Here is a 16095-nt window from a genome sequence, read left to right as displayed (position 1 = left end):
GTGAAATGGCAAATGCAATTCAATGCAATCAAATGTAAAGTCATGCACATTCAGGAAGAAACCCTAACTTCACATACATGCTTATGGGATCCGGGCTGACCATGGACTATCCAGGAGAAAAATCTTCCTTTGTGTAATGGATTCGCTCGATGTAAATGACCCAAGTGTGCAGCTGTTGTGAGAGATCTGAATTCTGTGTTACAGATAGGGAAGAAAGGGATTGGAAATAAAACTGCAAAATATCATAATGCTACGATACAAATCTGTGGTGTGACCATACTTGCAAGTTCTGGTTACTGTACTTCTAATACAGGGGTCCCCAGACTTACCCGCCTTTGGGCCAGTGCCCGGCACGCCAATCACGCGGAGGGCGGGGGAGTGCGCGCGCAGTGGGCCGGAGGGTGGGGGAGTGTGTGCCCGTGCGCATGCGCACACACATTTACTGGCGCGGTGGCGCACTTCCAGGCCGGAAAAATGGCCAGAAATTGTTTGTGCACATGCGTATGGGCCTCCCCCGACCCGGAAGTGCACCTCCCCCGACCCGGAAGTGCACCGGAAATGACTTCTTCTGGGTCGGGAGAGGCCCATACGCATGCGCAGAAACGATTTTTGGCGCTTTTTTCATATCTGGAAGTGCGCCGCCGCGCAGCGCACCGTAAGAGCGGGCGGCGGGGGTCGTTGTGGGCCGGATTGGGAGGCCAATTGGGCCGCATCTGGCCCGCGGGACGTAGTCTGGGGACCCCTGCTCTAATAGGATATTGTAAAAGTGATAAAGGCTCATAAAAGGACAACCACAGTAAGGGGGTAGAAAGAGCAGCTCCCTATAAGGAGGAATAATAATAATAATAATAATAATAATAATAATAATAATACTTTATTTATATGCCACCAATCTGACTAGGTTGCTTCCAGCAAATTGTAAAACATCACACATTAAGAACTGCCTTCAGATGTCTTCTAAGAGTCAGATAGTTGTTTATTTCCTTGACATCTCATGGGAGGGCGTTCCACTACCAAGAAGGCCCTCTGCCTGGTTCCCTGTAGCTTCACTTCTCGCAGTGAGGGAACCGCCAGAAGACCCTTGGAGCTGGACCTCAGTGTCCGGGCTGAAGGGTGGCGGTGGAGACACTCCTTCAGGTAAAAGATTACACCATTTGGCACTTAGAAGTTTAGAAGGAAAGGCAAGTAAAGCAGGAAACGGGTGTATAAAAATCAATACAAAAGTAGGCGGGGCAGGGAGCAGATATTCCTCCCTCTTAAAATACTTGAATACTCTCTCCCCGTGCCCTATGCAATTCTTTGCATTTCTACCATACAGCAAAAAAAGTCTACTTCTGTTTCTGTGGCATTTCACTAGTTGGGTGTGTATTTATATTCCTCCACGTCTCGGCTTTATAAAAGCACTTAGCCAGCCCTGTCATCTTCTATTAATTTTCCCTACTCTTGAATATCACATTTCCAGAAGGTCTGCTGAAAATATTCGTCTTGTCTACAAATGTACACATGCAGAAATATATCAAAGTCCAAAGAAATGTTTATTCAAATGAATAATGCCATTGTAAGCCATCTTACCAAATACGTGCATTTTAATGCCTTTTCAAGCAAGGTAATTTTTAAATTGTATTTAAAATAGTGACATTAGATGTTAATATTGTCCTTAAGTCATATACAGGACAGAGCCTCTATAAAATGTGCTTAGGTGCAGAGGTAATCTTAAAAAAGAAAAGAAAATTACACAGCAGACACATCACAAGAGTAGTTCAGTTTGCATTAAAATAAGGATTAATTTTGCAGCCAGAGTCAAGCGAATCTTCACTTGTCAGTGTGAATTTCCTTTTTATGCACACACACGTGCTCGAGTCACACGCTTTATTATGAATTAGATTTTGTTGTATTCGGAGAGGGTTTGTTTTTCTCTTGAGAAACTGCAGGGTAAGGACTTCAGTGTGATTGAAAGAAGGCAATTGTCACACTTAGAATGTGAGAAGGGGCAAATAGCTTCAGGAGAAGCAGGCTGGGCAACTGTTATCCTCTCCTTGGGCAGAGGGAGGGCTTAGCTACTCGATAATCCCTCGAGGGTCTTTTGCAGTCCTCTTGTTTCCACAAGGATTCCCTTTCACTTCTCAAAACTTTAAAAATATATACACGTACATCAGGATTTTAGGGAAACATATATAAGCCGTATCAGTAAGCAGTTGAGGCTGCAGGGGGCTTATTTCTTCTGCTAGAGCAAACCACATGATCTCCCAGCCCTGCCGGAGTTGCCGCCGGGGTATTCAGATCCATTCAGGGAGAAGGGACAAAGCAATGCCAGCCATGTCTCATCTATTTTTGTTTGGGGAAGTGGTCTTTGTACATGCTGTAGACAGCGCCTGGGAGAGAGAACAAAGGAGTTGGGGCAAATGAGACAACCGGAATACGGCCTGTAGAGAAAACAGCTTTTTGACTCCAACGGGGAAGTTGGCTTGATGCTGCTTTCGCTAGTCAGAAGGGGCAAGGAATTAATGCAAAGCAGACCTTTCCACCCTTACAAGGGATGGCTTCCTTATTCCCTCCCGGCATTTCTGACTCCTTTTCAAACAGCTTTCCAGCTGTAATGGCTAGAGAAACTTTTTATAAATGCTGGAAGTCTCAGCATTCTTTATCCAGTGCAATATTGCCCTGTGCAGTCTTGGGCCCGATTGCAGAATTTTCCGAACAAAATGTTCTTGGTCAGAATCGAACCTGGCTTCTGCTCCTCTGCCTTTCAAGGAAAACAGCAAATCTTTTATAGAACTTTTTTTCTGTTTCATGGGCGGCCTGCTGCAATATCTCCTTACTCTCTGCTATTTTATAATTCTTTTTTAAAAAAAAATATTTTAAACACATTTATTCAAAAGTTACAATATAGCTTTTTTCACTGCCATAATATCAGAGACTGACTCTCCAGTCCTCAATTCCTCATCACTGTCCTGTTGGCTCACCAAATACCCTCAGTAGGAACCCAACTGCCAATCTGATTTACTAGACATTTTCAATTCAGGCTTATTGGGCTTTCATAGTACAGGAACTGCCGTTTCCAAACCTAGATGAGTGAAGCTTCATTAATCTTGACCGCTATGGGGACAGTACACTGAATGTCCTTGGAGGGGCACTTTCCCCACAGAGGCTAAGAACAGCCCCGCCCCCCTGGCCAGTGTGGAAGATGAAGCTTAGTTTGCATGTTCAGCAAACTGACTTGGGTACTCTGTCTGCGGCAGTGAGTCACATTGTCTCATTTGCACACCGAGAGATGAACACGTTTATGTGAACCAAAGGGTTAAAGGCTCAGCCCCCACCCCCAGGATACTAATCACAGAATACCTGGTACCCATCCAAGACCTTGCCCTCTGGCAGTCATTGCAGTTGCAAACTTGGGTCCTCTCCTGCACCCACGCCCAGTGCTTAACGCCTCCCTTCTCTTTGTCCCCGCCTTACCAAGTGTTATGGCTCCAACCACACAGGCCTGGGCAGCTACCCGAGTGTGAATCAGGTGGACAGACATCTTCATACTCCCCCTTGCCTTCAGCCGGTAAAGTCCGTAGGCTGCTACAACCACAAACCCCATCATGCCTGCAAAGAAGCCATAGAGCCATATCTCTGAAGAAGTCCAGTAGCCTGTCCCACCTGCATCAGATAAGGCACTTTCTATACTGCCTATAAGGGGCCCAGGTGGCGCTGTGAGTTAAACCACAGAGTCTAGGGCTTGCTGATCAGAAGGTCGGCGGTTCGGATCCCTGCAACGGGGTGAGCTCCCATTGCTCTGTCCCAGCTCCTGCCCACCTAGCAGTTCGAAAGCTGCAAGTAGATAAATAGGGACCGCTCCGGCGGGAAGGAAAACGGCGTTTCCGTGCGCTGCTCTGGTTCGGCAGAAGCAGCTTTGTCATGCTGGCCACATGACCCGGAAGCTGTCTGCGGACAAACACCGGCTCCCTCGGCCTATAGAGCGAGATGAGCGCCGCAACCCCAGAGTCGGACACGACTGGACCTGATGGTCAGGGGCCCCTTTACCTTTACTTTTATACTGCCTATACTAACTGATCCTCAACCTCCTTTTCCTTATGGGGTATCTTTGGGAGAAGAAAAGGCTAAGGAGTAAACCAGGCATCCCCAAACTTTGGCCCTCCAGATGTTTTGGCCTACAACTCCCATGATCCCTAGCTAACAGGAGCAGTGGTCGGGGAAGATGGGAATTGTAGTCCAAAACATCTGGAGGGCCAAAGTTTGGGGATGCCTGGAGTAAACCCTACACGAATCCAGAGCGGAGTCCTGATGGCGCCTTGTATGCCTCTTTCTAGCAACTCCTGCAGCCAAGCTGGTGCTCTGCTTTCCTTTGGACCACATCAGTGAGGTCTTGTTGTCTGGGCAGTCCAGGACCTCCATACACACTACCCAGGCTTGGGCCCCAGGGAGGTCACTTCAGTGCTGCTAATGCAGCACTTTGACTTCTTCCCTAGAGGCACACTCCATTGTCTCTCGAGACAGACGACTGCCAGCATATACTGCCAGTAGACAGGACTGGTACATGTTGAAACTCCAAGGAAGAACGCAAGCATCCAACCCTCCTCTTAAGTTCCCCTCTTGGGAGAAACACCCGAATAATTACTTTATTGCAAATGTGTTAAATGGCTGCATACAATACAGAAATAAGCTTGAATGTGTTAAATGGCTGCATACAATACAGAAATAAGCTTGAATCTAATGCCCAATATAGTTTTAGATGTCTGGCTATACATATCTTTGCATGGATTGCTTCTCCCTTTTCTGGGAGCGCTGTAAACAATTAGAATATTTGCAGGCTGTGTTCACATCCATGATTTTTGGTGAAGATAGAACTGTGTGTCCAGCTCTATTTTTTTCTTTTTGCAGCCATCCGTTTCAGAAACAAAAGTTTGTTGGGGGGTTGGGGTCAAGGCTGTGTTTGCCAGAGACAGCAAAGAGCAGCAGCAAATATGCTTTGAAAGCAACCGAAAGAATGCAGTGGCAAAGGGATGTACTTCGTAGGCAGAAGGTCTTGGGATTCAGCTCAGGCAGCTAAAGGCTTTCAGTCTTGGAGATCACTAGGCAGGAGCGAAACTAGGCTTTATTTCACCTGGGTCAAAGACCCAGTTTGGCACCCCCCCCCCACACACACACATGCATTTGCGCGCGCATGCAGGCTGGGAGCCTCAAAGGCACCCCTCTCAAGGCTTCACCGGGGCAAAAAAACCTAGCTATCTCCCCCATAGCTACAGCACTGTCAGTAGGCAATGTTGGATTAGATCAGGGCTGAGGAACATGTGGGTCCCCAGATGCCAGCTTGCCTCAGCCACCATAGCCAATGATCAGGACTTATGGGAGGAGTTGTGCAAGCACATAGGCAGGGCCACAGATCTCCCACCACCAGGCTCAATAGATTAACAGTTTGTAAAAAGCAGTTTCATATGTTCAAAAGGCCACATTTCCTACACGCCACACCTGTAGTCCCATGAAAAGACCCCGGTTGGATCAGGTCAGAATTCCATACCCTCCAAGTGTCCCTATTTTTCAGGGACATTCTCGGGTTTACAGAAGCCACCGCAGTTTCTGATTTGATCCCAGAATGTCCTGCTTTTCCTTAAAAAGGTAAAGGGACCCCTGACCGTTAGGTCCAGTTGCGGACGACTCTGGGGTTGCGGCGCTCATCTTGCTTTACTGGCCGAGGGAGCCAGCGTACAGCTTCCGGGTCGTGTGGTCAGCATGACTAAGCTGCAGCATACAGAAATGCCGTTTACCTTCCCACCAGAGCAGTACCTATTTATCTACTTGCACTGCGTGCTTTTGAACTGCTAGGTTGGCAGGAGCAGGGACCGAGCAACGGGAGCTCACCCCGTCATGGGGATTCAAACGGCTGACCTTCTGATCGGCAAGCCCTAGACTCCATGGTTTAACCCACAGCGCCACCTACATCCCTCTGCTTTTCCTTAGGATGTCCCTATTTTCATCAGAGTAATGGGTTATGAAGTTATGTGACCCCCACCCCAAGCCAAGGAGATAAGTAACATCTTTGGCCCAGTATACCTACCGATAAAGGAGCGTCTCCACCCCCATCATTCAACCCGGACACTGAGGTCCAGCTCTGAGGGTCTTCCGGCACTTCCCTCCCTGTGAGAAGTGAGGTTATAGGGAACCAGACCGACTATCTGACTTCTAGTAGACATCTGAAGGCAGCCCTGTTTAGGGAAGTTTTTAATGTTTGATGTTTTATCGTGTTTAAAATATTTTGTTGGGAGCCGCACAGAGTGGCTGGGGAAACCCAGCCAGATGGGCAGGGTAAGAATAATAATAATAATAATAATAATAATAATAATAATAATAATTTTATTATTATTAGCTATGCAGCCTTTAGAAGACATATAAAGGCAGCCATGTACAGTGGCACCTCTACTTACGAATTTAATGCGTTCCGAAAGCACATTCGTAAGTCGAAAAAATTTGTAAGTCGAATCCCAAAGGAATGTATTGGGAGAAAAAATTCGTATGTCGAAGCAACCCTATCTAAAAATCCGTAAGTAGAAAAAATCCTATCTAAACCGCATCCAAGATGGCGGACGGAGCTCCATTCGTAAGTAGAAACATTCGTAAGTAGAGTTATTCGTAAGTAGAGGTACCACTGTATAGAGAAGTTTTTTAATGTTCAATGTTTTATTGTTTTTATATATATTTGAAGCCACCTAGAATGGCTGGGGCAATAATAATAGCAATATTTATTTATTTATTTATTTATTTATACATACATACATACATACATACATACATACATACATACATACATACCCCGCCCATCTGGCTGGGTTTCCCCAGCCACTCTGGGGCTTCCCTAAACAGGGCTGGTTAGATGGGTGGGGTATCATTTTTATTTATTGAATAGGACATCCCTATTTTCATCAAATAAATGTTGGAGGGTGTGGGATCCCATCTAGTCCAGCTTCCTGTTTCACAGTGGCCAACCAGATGCCTGTGAGAAGACCAGAAGCAAGACCCAATTGCAACAGCAACTGTCACTGCTTGTGATCCCCAGCAACTAGCAGAATATAGCCATCATGGCTGGTAGCTTTATCCTTAAAAGGACAATTTGTATATTACTCTTTTAAAGTTTCCCACTCCCACCCCTCCCCTCTTTGATGCCTTGCATAGATTTGAGTCATGGACATGAGTCTTCAGACCACATTTGGTTCCCTGCCTTTCTGTTCCCCCTCTGCGATTGAGCTAAGAGAAGATCACACACAGATCCCTACAGAGAGCCACTTCAGGCTTCCCAAACTTACCAGCTGGCACCAAAGGGCTCTTCCGTGCCTTTTGAAGGAGTTTGGCACTAACCGTGGTTTCATGCTCTGGAATCCAGCTGTCTTCGTCAGTTGACATCGAGCGCTGTATAAATCAATTTCAAAGATACACAACTGAAGAGAAAAATGACTACCTAATCCTCGTCAAATTTCGCTGTAAAGATCCTTGCATCATCGCAGTCGACATTTCATTCGTGGGCCACCTTTCCGCAGTTAAAAGCATAGTTAAGGTGGCTTGAAACATGAAATGGTGTACATAATAAAACAAAAGTAGTCCTAAGCAATGAATAAAGCGCATGAAAACTTCGCAACCAAACTTAACAATTTCCACATAGGTCATAATAAGATTAAAAAATGAAGATACAAAAATTGATATCAATAACAGTAGCAAAATACCCAAACAAAACCCATTAAGGAACTTCCACAACAGACAGGAAACTGATGTTTGGTCCAAATGGAGTATACACCCTCCCATAGGAGCCAACTTCTAGGGGCCGAGGGATCTTCAGCCCCTCAATAAAATATTTGAGGGAGCTGGGGCCCCCCAAAAACTGATGGGCATTGCCATTCAAATGGGCTTACCTGAAACACACACCCCCGCCGCAATATTTTATTAAAGTTGGCACCCCTGCGTCCCCCTGATTGCTATAAAGAACTCAACGTTTGTATCGGTATCCCTTGGAACAAGCCACATGAAGTCTGCTTAATATCTGCTAGGATTCGAAAATAATCTGAACTATCCCAGGCATGGATGAGTTGGAAAATTGAAACGGACTAAGACTGGGAGCTTCCAGTGGCAGCCCAGGAACATCTCTTATGTTGGAATGTTGAAAAGCTATCAACTAGAACTACCCAAAAGATAGGTAAGCTCCAACATAGGACAGCTCACACACCGGTGTTTCCAGCTCTTATCCGATTGTGTCCTCGTGTAAAGGGCTCCCGTTAGGCTGCCCCTTGCGTGTTACCATAAAGAGAGGACGGTGCTGCCAAAACAGAGGAAGCATGCCATCTGAAAAAGAGGACACCATTTTGCATGTGCTAAGCAGATAGATAGATTGATGCCCATTTAGAAATAATTACCATGATTTAAATATAAATAGATTCCCACTCACCACGATGCAAAAGACTGCTGGTGGTCTGATGTGCAGGTGTGAACAGCTGATGGGCAAGTTCAGAACCCCAGCTTGTCCTAGGTTTTAAAATAAAAAATAAATTAAAGAGGACACGGACTGGGCAGCCCTTCAAAGGCCAGGACTATGAAGTTGGACACCTAGCCAGCCTAGCTCCCCTGGAGACCCACCTGCTTCCTTAAAGTCACCGGCCTGTTTGATGGGTTGCTCCCTTGTCGGCTGCTTCTGTCGGCTGCTGTGGAGAGATCTCCCCGAAGTCTTTTGGAAATATGGTTGTTTTGACAAGGGCTGCTTGGGTCTCTTCCCATCCTCTCACTTTAAGGTTACAGCAAAGTCCCCCACACTAGCTGTTTCCTTGATGTTTAAGTAAGGAGATGGGGAGATGGCTGAGACAGCTTGGTATCTGCTTGCTTGCTCCTTAACCCTTGCTCTGCCCATTGTCCTCCACAGCAAAGCAAAGCTCAGTTGGTTAGTGTGTAGTGCTGAGAACACCAAGGTTTGTTCCCATAAGGGACAGCTGCATATTCCTGCATTGCATGGTGTTGGGCTACATGATCCTTGGAGTCCCATCCAACTATGATTCTATGAAACACTTTCCCCCTCTAAATTAAAAGTGTAAAGCATTTCAACCAATAGAGAGAGGAAAATATATTGTTTCACTTGATCCAGCGAACAGCAGAGCACAGCTCAATCTATTTGCAATGCATGGATCAATCCGGAAAAATGTGAAATTATAATCTGCTCATCACTCTGATATGATAAACCAGCCTCTTACGCCCGAGATCAGGGAGAGTTCCAGGTTTGGGGAAGGATATGGAGTCAATCAGTGTGATATCCAGACAGGCATAGAGCCCCAAATGTTCCATTTTAGAAGGTCACTGGCAAACTCACAAAAAGGCAAGCAAGAAATAGCAGCAGCATTATCTCCCATCCTGTATTCAATATATTCTGTATGTAAGCTAGAGAGAAGGGACTTCCTGAAAGCAGATCCACATACCTTTTCTGGAAATACTTTGGAAAATACTCCGTAATTGCACATGGCTGCTCTGACCCACCCAGCAACTGCTGTTGCTTTTAATGAGTGAATGCAGGGAAATAGTTAATGCAGAGTTTGTTGCAACATGCACACAAGCCACCCTCCATTCATCTTCCCAATCCAATTCATAAAAATAAATGTGAAAAGATTAAGTAAAGATAGCATACATATTTATTATAGAAAAAGACTCACTCTGTGTGTCCACTGTTGCTTGCTTGCTTGCTTGCTTGCTTGCTTGCTGTCTCTGGCAAGAACACAAAACAAATATTACAGAAAACAAAGAATTCCTCATAGTAGAAAACAATCCCTGCTGCATCTCTGGTTACCAGAACATGCTGTTAAGTTATGAGGAGATCTTGCCTTCAAGGAAACAGCTCTGAGCACGCTCATGGTGCGAGGCTGCACTTCAAGGCTTTCAGGCAATGCTCCCTAATCTGATATGTTGGCTCCTGGATAGCCCTCAAAAGAAATAGGGAGCCTTCCCAGCAGGGGCTGAAAATCTGAGACACCTCCTAATATTCAATAATCCAAATATCCTAATGTCAGTCGCATGGTTTTTCTGCCCACATAACACATAAAAAGATAAAGGGACCCCTGACCGTTAGGTCCAGTCATGGATGACTCTAGGGTTGCGGCGCTCATCTTGCTTTCCTGGCCGAGGGAGCCAGCGTACAGCTTCCAGGTCATGTGGCCAGCATGACTAAGCCACTTCTGGTGAACCTTCCCACTGGAGCGGTACCTATTCATCTACTTGCACTTTGTGCTTTCGAACTGCTAGGTTGGCAGGAGCAGAGACCGAACAACGGGAGCTCACCCCGTCGCTGGGATTCGAACCACCGACCTTCTGATCGGCAAGCCCTAGGCTCTGTGGTTTAGACCACAGTGCCACCCGTATCCCAAAATAACAATAGGAGGGACCTATTTGCCATTGCTGAGGTTAGTTTTGTCTGAGTGGTGTCCCATATAGGAAACATTTATTTTATTTTATTTTTTATGTTTTTATATATGCTGGAAGCTGTCCAGAGTGGCCTGGGCAACTGAGATTTGCGGAGGACAAATAATAAAATTATTATTATTAGCCAGAAAAGTAAGTTCATAGAAGTGTAAAATATACATGGGGCAGGAAAGAATATGTGGCTTTGAGATTTTGGGGAGGAAATCTTTTTTTAAACAGTTGCTTGATAATTTTCATTATGAGCGCTGAACCCTAGTGTGAAGAGCCTCTACGGGTTGCAGTAACCGAGTATTGTTTTATGAAGGCGTGTTAGTTCAGTTCTGCTTAAATTGAGGCTGCAATAAACATCCCAATTTCTCAAAATCATATTAATGCAATTTATTAGTCAATGGTAAATATGAGCTAAAAATTATTGATCTATATTTAACATAGTGTTTAGGTGAACATTCCAAGCTCAGGCTCAGAACCGCCATGTTACCCAAATTTCACCTCTGCTAAAATCTTGAGTTTGGAATCTTATCCCCTTTCTTATTTTAGCACCCAAGTCTTTCCGCTTGTTTTGAAATGGAAACATGGCAATTTTTTGTTGATTAAAGGATGGTGTGATAAGAGAGGGAAGTTTGGATGGTGTCTGGTTCCAGCCATAGGACGCCCTTCTCTGAGGGCCTGTGACTCATGAATGAAGACCCAAAGGCCAGATTGTCTGGCACACCATGACTCTCTGCACATGCCCCATCAGGTGACTCATGCTGGGGCCTTTCCTGTGCTTGTACCCATAGGAGGCAACTTCTAGGGGCCGAGGTGCCTTTGCATATCTGAGGGGGCTGCAAAGTTAATCGGCATTGCCATTCAAATGGTATGTGTGTGTTGCATCATGTGATCGATTATGTGGGGCGGGGTTTGCTCTCCTCCCCCCAAATATTTTATTCGAGTTGCATCCCTGCTTGTACCTCATTTATGGAACTCCCTCTTGATCCAACTGGCATCTTCCTCATTTTCCCTTGTGTACCAAATGCATGTGCTAAAATGCCTAGTTTGGCTTCTGTGTTAATATGCCTGGTATAATTGCATGGTATAACGCGGGTGGCGTTGTGGTCTAAACCACTGAGCCTTTTGGGCTTGCCGATCAGAAAGTCGGCAGTTTGAATCCCCACGACGGGCTGAGCTCCCGTTGCTCTATCCTAGCTCCTGCAAACCTAGCAGTTCAAAAGCATGCCAGTGCAAGTAGATAAATAGGTACCAATGCGGCGGGAAGGTAAACGGCGTTTCTGTGCGCTCTGGCTTCCGTCACGGTGTTCCATTGCACCAGAAGTGGTTTAGTCACATGACCCAGAAAGTTGTCTGTGAACAAACACCGGCTCCCTCGGCCTAAAAGCGAGATGAGCGCCGCAACCCCATAATCGCTTTTGACTGGACTTAACTGTCCAGGGGTCCTTTAAAGGTAAAGGGACCCCTGACCATTAGGTCCAGTTGCGGACGACACTGGGGATGTGACGCTCATCTCACTTTGCTGGCCGAGGTAGCCGGTGTACACCTTTACCTTAATTGCTGATATGATTTCTATAGTTTATTGCCCTGTCTGATGTCTTTTGAAATTGCCCTGAGTTTTGTTTATCAGCTGCTCTGATGCCTTTCCATTACTCCTGTGGTTCTTCCCCCGATTTGTTGTTTTGATCTCTGTTAAGCCCATAGCTGCCAAGTCTCCCGCTGAAAAATGCGGGATCAGCAGCGGCGCGGCACCGGAAGTCGCTTCTACGCATGTCTGGACATGCGTAGAAGCAACTTCCGGTGCCGGCGGCGCCCGACTTCCGGTGCCCATACATGGGTAGCATGGCACCGGAAGTCGCTTCTACACATGTCTGGACATGCGTAGCAGCAACTTCTGGTGCCGCTCTGCCCAATTTTCGGTGCCCAGGCATGGGCGCAGCGGCACCAGAAGTCGCTTCTACCCATGTCTGGGCACTGGAAATCGGGCGGCGCCAGGACCCAAAATGGAGCCTCCCTGGCAGGTAGGAAATTCTGGGGATTTACGGGATTTTTTCCAATCCGGGCTGCCAGCAGGAAACGGTTTAAAATACGGGGGTTTCCCGCGAAAAACCGGAGACTTGGCAGCTATGGTTGTGCCACCTGGAATGAGGCAAACACAATTGGTACACTTTGGCCATGAAACTATAGCTGATGAAGAATAAACGAAACAGGGCCTTGTCCTGGATTTGAAAATCATTTCAACTGGATAAAAGAGCTGAGAAGTTGAAAATCATTTCAACTGGAATTTGGCTCATTAACTTAAGCAAATAGTAGTTTGAAGAATTAATAATTAACCTCCTTCCTGGCCCGAGCCTTATAGAAATGTGGCATAATAACATTTTAAATAATGGCATGGCATGACCGGAAGCAGATTGCTCAACCGAGCACTGGCTCATTCATGCCCCTGCTTGTTTTTGAATCGCCGGTAGAGCTTGTAGCATTCTGTGCATTGCAAGTCGCAGGTGCTTGCTGAAACAGAATCTGGATGAGAGGGAATATTTCTATGGGGAAAAAACGTGACAGCCCCCTTATCTCCCTCTGCTTCTCTTTTCCTCTGCCCGCCTCCCTCTCCTTTATGGTCTCTGGGTTCCCACCAGATCAGCGCTGGGACATATTTCTCACACAGGATGTTTATAGCAAAGGCAGGCTCGGGGATCCAGCTGTTCACATCCAGTCCCCCATGCCTGACAAATGCAGTGGAAAATGCTGACCCGCTTTCAAATTCCAGGTCTGACGGATGGAGCCAGGATGCCAAAATATGGAAGAGAGACTTCAAAGATGCCGTGTGCAAAAAAAAAAAAAGTTTTTCAGAGAATCATTCAGAAAGCAAATCAGACCACCAGGGGTCAAGGAGAGCTCTCTTTTTTTCTGCTGAAACACACAGGAAGCTCCCCAGTCAGATCCACTGGTCTCTATCTAGCTCAGTATTGTCTACACTGACTGGCAGCATCTCTCCAGGGTTTCAGGCAGGAAGTCTCTCCCAGCCCTACCTGGAGATGCCAGAGATTGAACCTGGGTCCTTCTGCATGCAAGGCAGGGGCTCTACCACTGAGCTAACTACAGCCCTTCCCCAAGATGCTATAGAAATTGATGGCCCAAGCAAAACAATGGTGCCTTGGTTCTCAAACTTAATGCATTCCGGAAGTCCGTTCCAAAACCAAAGCGTTCCAAAACCAAGCTGCGCTTTCTCATAGAAAGTAATACAGAAATGGATCAATCTGTTCCAGACTACAGCCCCTAAAACAGCAATTTAACATGAATTTTACTATCTAACGAGACCATTGATCTATAAAATGAAAGCAATAAACAATGTACTGCAGTCACACAATCAATCAATCAATCCATCAGTAGCTGAACTGGGTTCCACACAGTCACAAAAACAAAACAAAAAAAGAGCCACAAAAACCCGAAATAAATAGCAAAAACAGACAGACCCCAGTGCAACACTCAAAACGGAAGTGTGGCACTCAAACTGGAAGCGTAACACTCAAAACGGAGCACGTTCGGCTTCTGAAAAACGTTCACAAACCAGAACACTTACTTCCGGGTTTGCAGTGTTTGAGTTCCAAGTTGTTTCAGTGCCAAGGCGTTTGAGAAGCAAGGTACCACTGTATGTTACATGATGATGTACAGTATGTAAGAAAATCCTGACAGCCCAATTCTTGGCTGAAAAGCACTAGCAGGAGACAGAGATTTCCAGCACACATGGTGAGGGAAGGGTTGCTTGACCCTTTTGCCGACCTGCCACTTTCCCCCTGTAATTCTTCCAATTTGCTCTCTTTCTCTCACCCCTGGTTAGGATCCCAGATATGTGCTTGCAAGTGTGAGCAGATGTCTGCAACCCGACTGGTGGGGGTGCTGCAAGGAGGTAGCTTGGGGGGCTCTTAGGAGTGGGAGTTAATACATACCCCCTGCACCAGAGGTTCCAAATCTTCTCAGTATGGTAACCCACAAGTTCAGGTTTACACGATATGGTGACCCATCGATTTCTTGTTCCATGAATTTTGGACTCAGGCCTTTGTCAGCTCTCAGTTTAGTGCATTTTAACTGTGAGGTTTCCTGTTTTATAACTATAAAACTTGCACCCAAGCAAAAACATAATGCCCCATTAATGTGGAATTTGTTGAAATATTTATAGTACAGTCCGTACCTTGGAATTCGAATGGAATCCGTTCCGGAAGTGTGTTCAACTTCCAAAATGTTCGGAAAGCAAAGCACAGCTTCAGATTGGCTGCAGGAAGCTCCTGCAGCCAATTGGAAGCTGTGGAAGCCCCGTCGGATGTTCGGGTTCCAAAGAACGTCCGCAAACCGGAACACTCACTTCCGGGTTTGCGGTGTTCGGGAGCCAAAACATCCGAGCACCAAGGTGTTCGGGATCCAAGGTGCGACTGTACCTACAAAGTTATTCATGGCTTTGTTGATGGGAATGTATTCCTGCGCATCAGAGGAGAGCTGTAAACATTCACTCAAAACAAATCATGGTATCTTGGGGTGAATTGCCACCAGCCTGGAGAGAGCGGGTCCCAAGTTTTAAAGTGTAATACTTGTCCCCTTTCCATGTTTATTTGCAAATCGTAAGAGGTTCAGTTACAAGCTGAAAGTGGTATTAATCATACTCAGTAAGGATTAAAAGCAGTTATTTGGAATTTACTTTCAAAAGCCCACAACCCACTTCCACGAACGTCGTGACCCACAGTTTAGGAAATGCTGCCATTCATTAGTGGTTCCCAAACTCCCCTCCTGACTGCTTGCAAATTGCAGAGGATCTTGGTGGACCACTTAATTATTTTCCCTGTTGTAGCAATGGTATGCATTGCGCTAGATGCTAGGTGGGTTTTAATAGTATTTCTAGAGACATGCCATGGCTCACCTGAATGAAGCTGGTCCACAAACCACAGTTTAGGAAGCCCTGCCCTGTACCAGTGACAGAACTGTGGTTCCCGAGATCTGTCCACATGGAAAGGCTTCCTGGAAGACCCAGAGGCCCACAGCGATGCAGCAATCTATTTCTGGAACTAAATACAAACACATGTTGTTGTTTTTTAAAAAACCCAAGTGCCAAACTTGTTGTTTTTTAAAAAACCCAAGTGCCAAACTATCAACAGAACGTTCCTTGTCTATTATTCTACACATAATATGAACCCCTTCTAGATGAATTCAGAACTACACCATAAACCAGGGCTCAACAATTTTGTCGAAACAAGCTCAACGTCTTTTGTGTCCGGATTTTCACTTTTTGAAATATGGCAATAAACTGCAGAAACCGCAATAACAAGCCGAGCAACAAACAATGGTGGTTGGTGCCTATTGAGTCTGGTGGATCAGAAGACCAGGAGCCCAGTGGAAGAACCAGTTTGCATATCATAGGATTGTAAAGTTGGAAGGGGCCCTGAGGATATCGTCCAGTCATGTCCAAAGTCCGTTTCGGGGGCCTAATTTGGCCTGCCGGTCAGTTTAATCCAGCCCCTGTGGCAGTTTATTTCCTGGGGTAAAATCCTAAAAAAACCTCAACAACTTCAATCCTAAAAAAAGGTCAACAACTATGGTCGGTCCTCACGGCCCTTCACTTCATCAAATCTGGCCCTCTGAAAAAACTTTGGACATCCCTGATTTAGTAGGGTAGGC

General features: G+C 45.9%; 1 protein-coding gene across 5 annotated transcripts; it reads right to left on the bottom strand.

Moving 5' to 3' along the window:
- Positions 1-1516: 1516 nt before the first annotated feature.
- Positions 1517-15359, bottom strand: HIGD1B (HIG1 hypoxia inducible domain family member 1B). 5 transcript variants are annotated; one of them, XM_088655320.1, is made up of 6 exons: positions 15341-15359; positions 9681-9732; positions 8435-8511; positions 7305-7407; positions 3366-3591; positions 2078-2372 (listed from the first exon to the last, which is right to left on the bottom strand). In XM_088655320.1, exons 4-6 carry the CDS (start codon positions 7399-7401, stop codon positions 2225-2227), a joined length of 471 nt encoding a protein of 156 aa, XP_088511446.1. In that variant the 5' UTR covers positions 7402-7407; positions 8435-8511; positions 9681-9732; positions 15341-15359; the 3' UTR covers positions 2078-2224. The 5 variants fall into 5 exon arrangements, with proteins under 5 accessions (XP_060138320.2, XP_088511448.1, XP_088511447.1 ...); XM_060282337.2 differs by lacking the exon at positions 15341-15359 and having other exon boundaries at positions 1517-2372; positions 3457-3591; XM_088655322.1 differs by lacking the exons at positions 9681-9732; positions 15341-15359 and adding an exon at positions 9450-9515 and having other exon boundaries at positions 1517-2372; positions 3457-3591.
- Positions 15360-16095: the final 736 nt, after the last annotated feature.

The sequence above is a fragment of the Zootoca vivipara genome, chromosome 12, assembly GCF_965207765.1.
Source record: "Zootoca vivipara chromosome 12, rZooViv2.hap1.1, whole genome shotgun sequence".
Classification (NCBI taxonomy): domain Eukaryota; kingdom Metazoa; phylum Chordata; class Lepidosauria; order Squamata; family Lacertidae; genus Zootoca; species Zootoca vivipara.
Note: the sequence above shows the minus strand (reverse complement) of the source record. Positions and strands in the feature narration are given on the sequence as shown.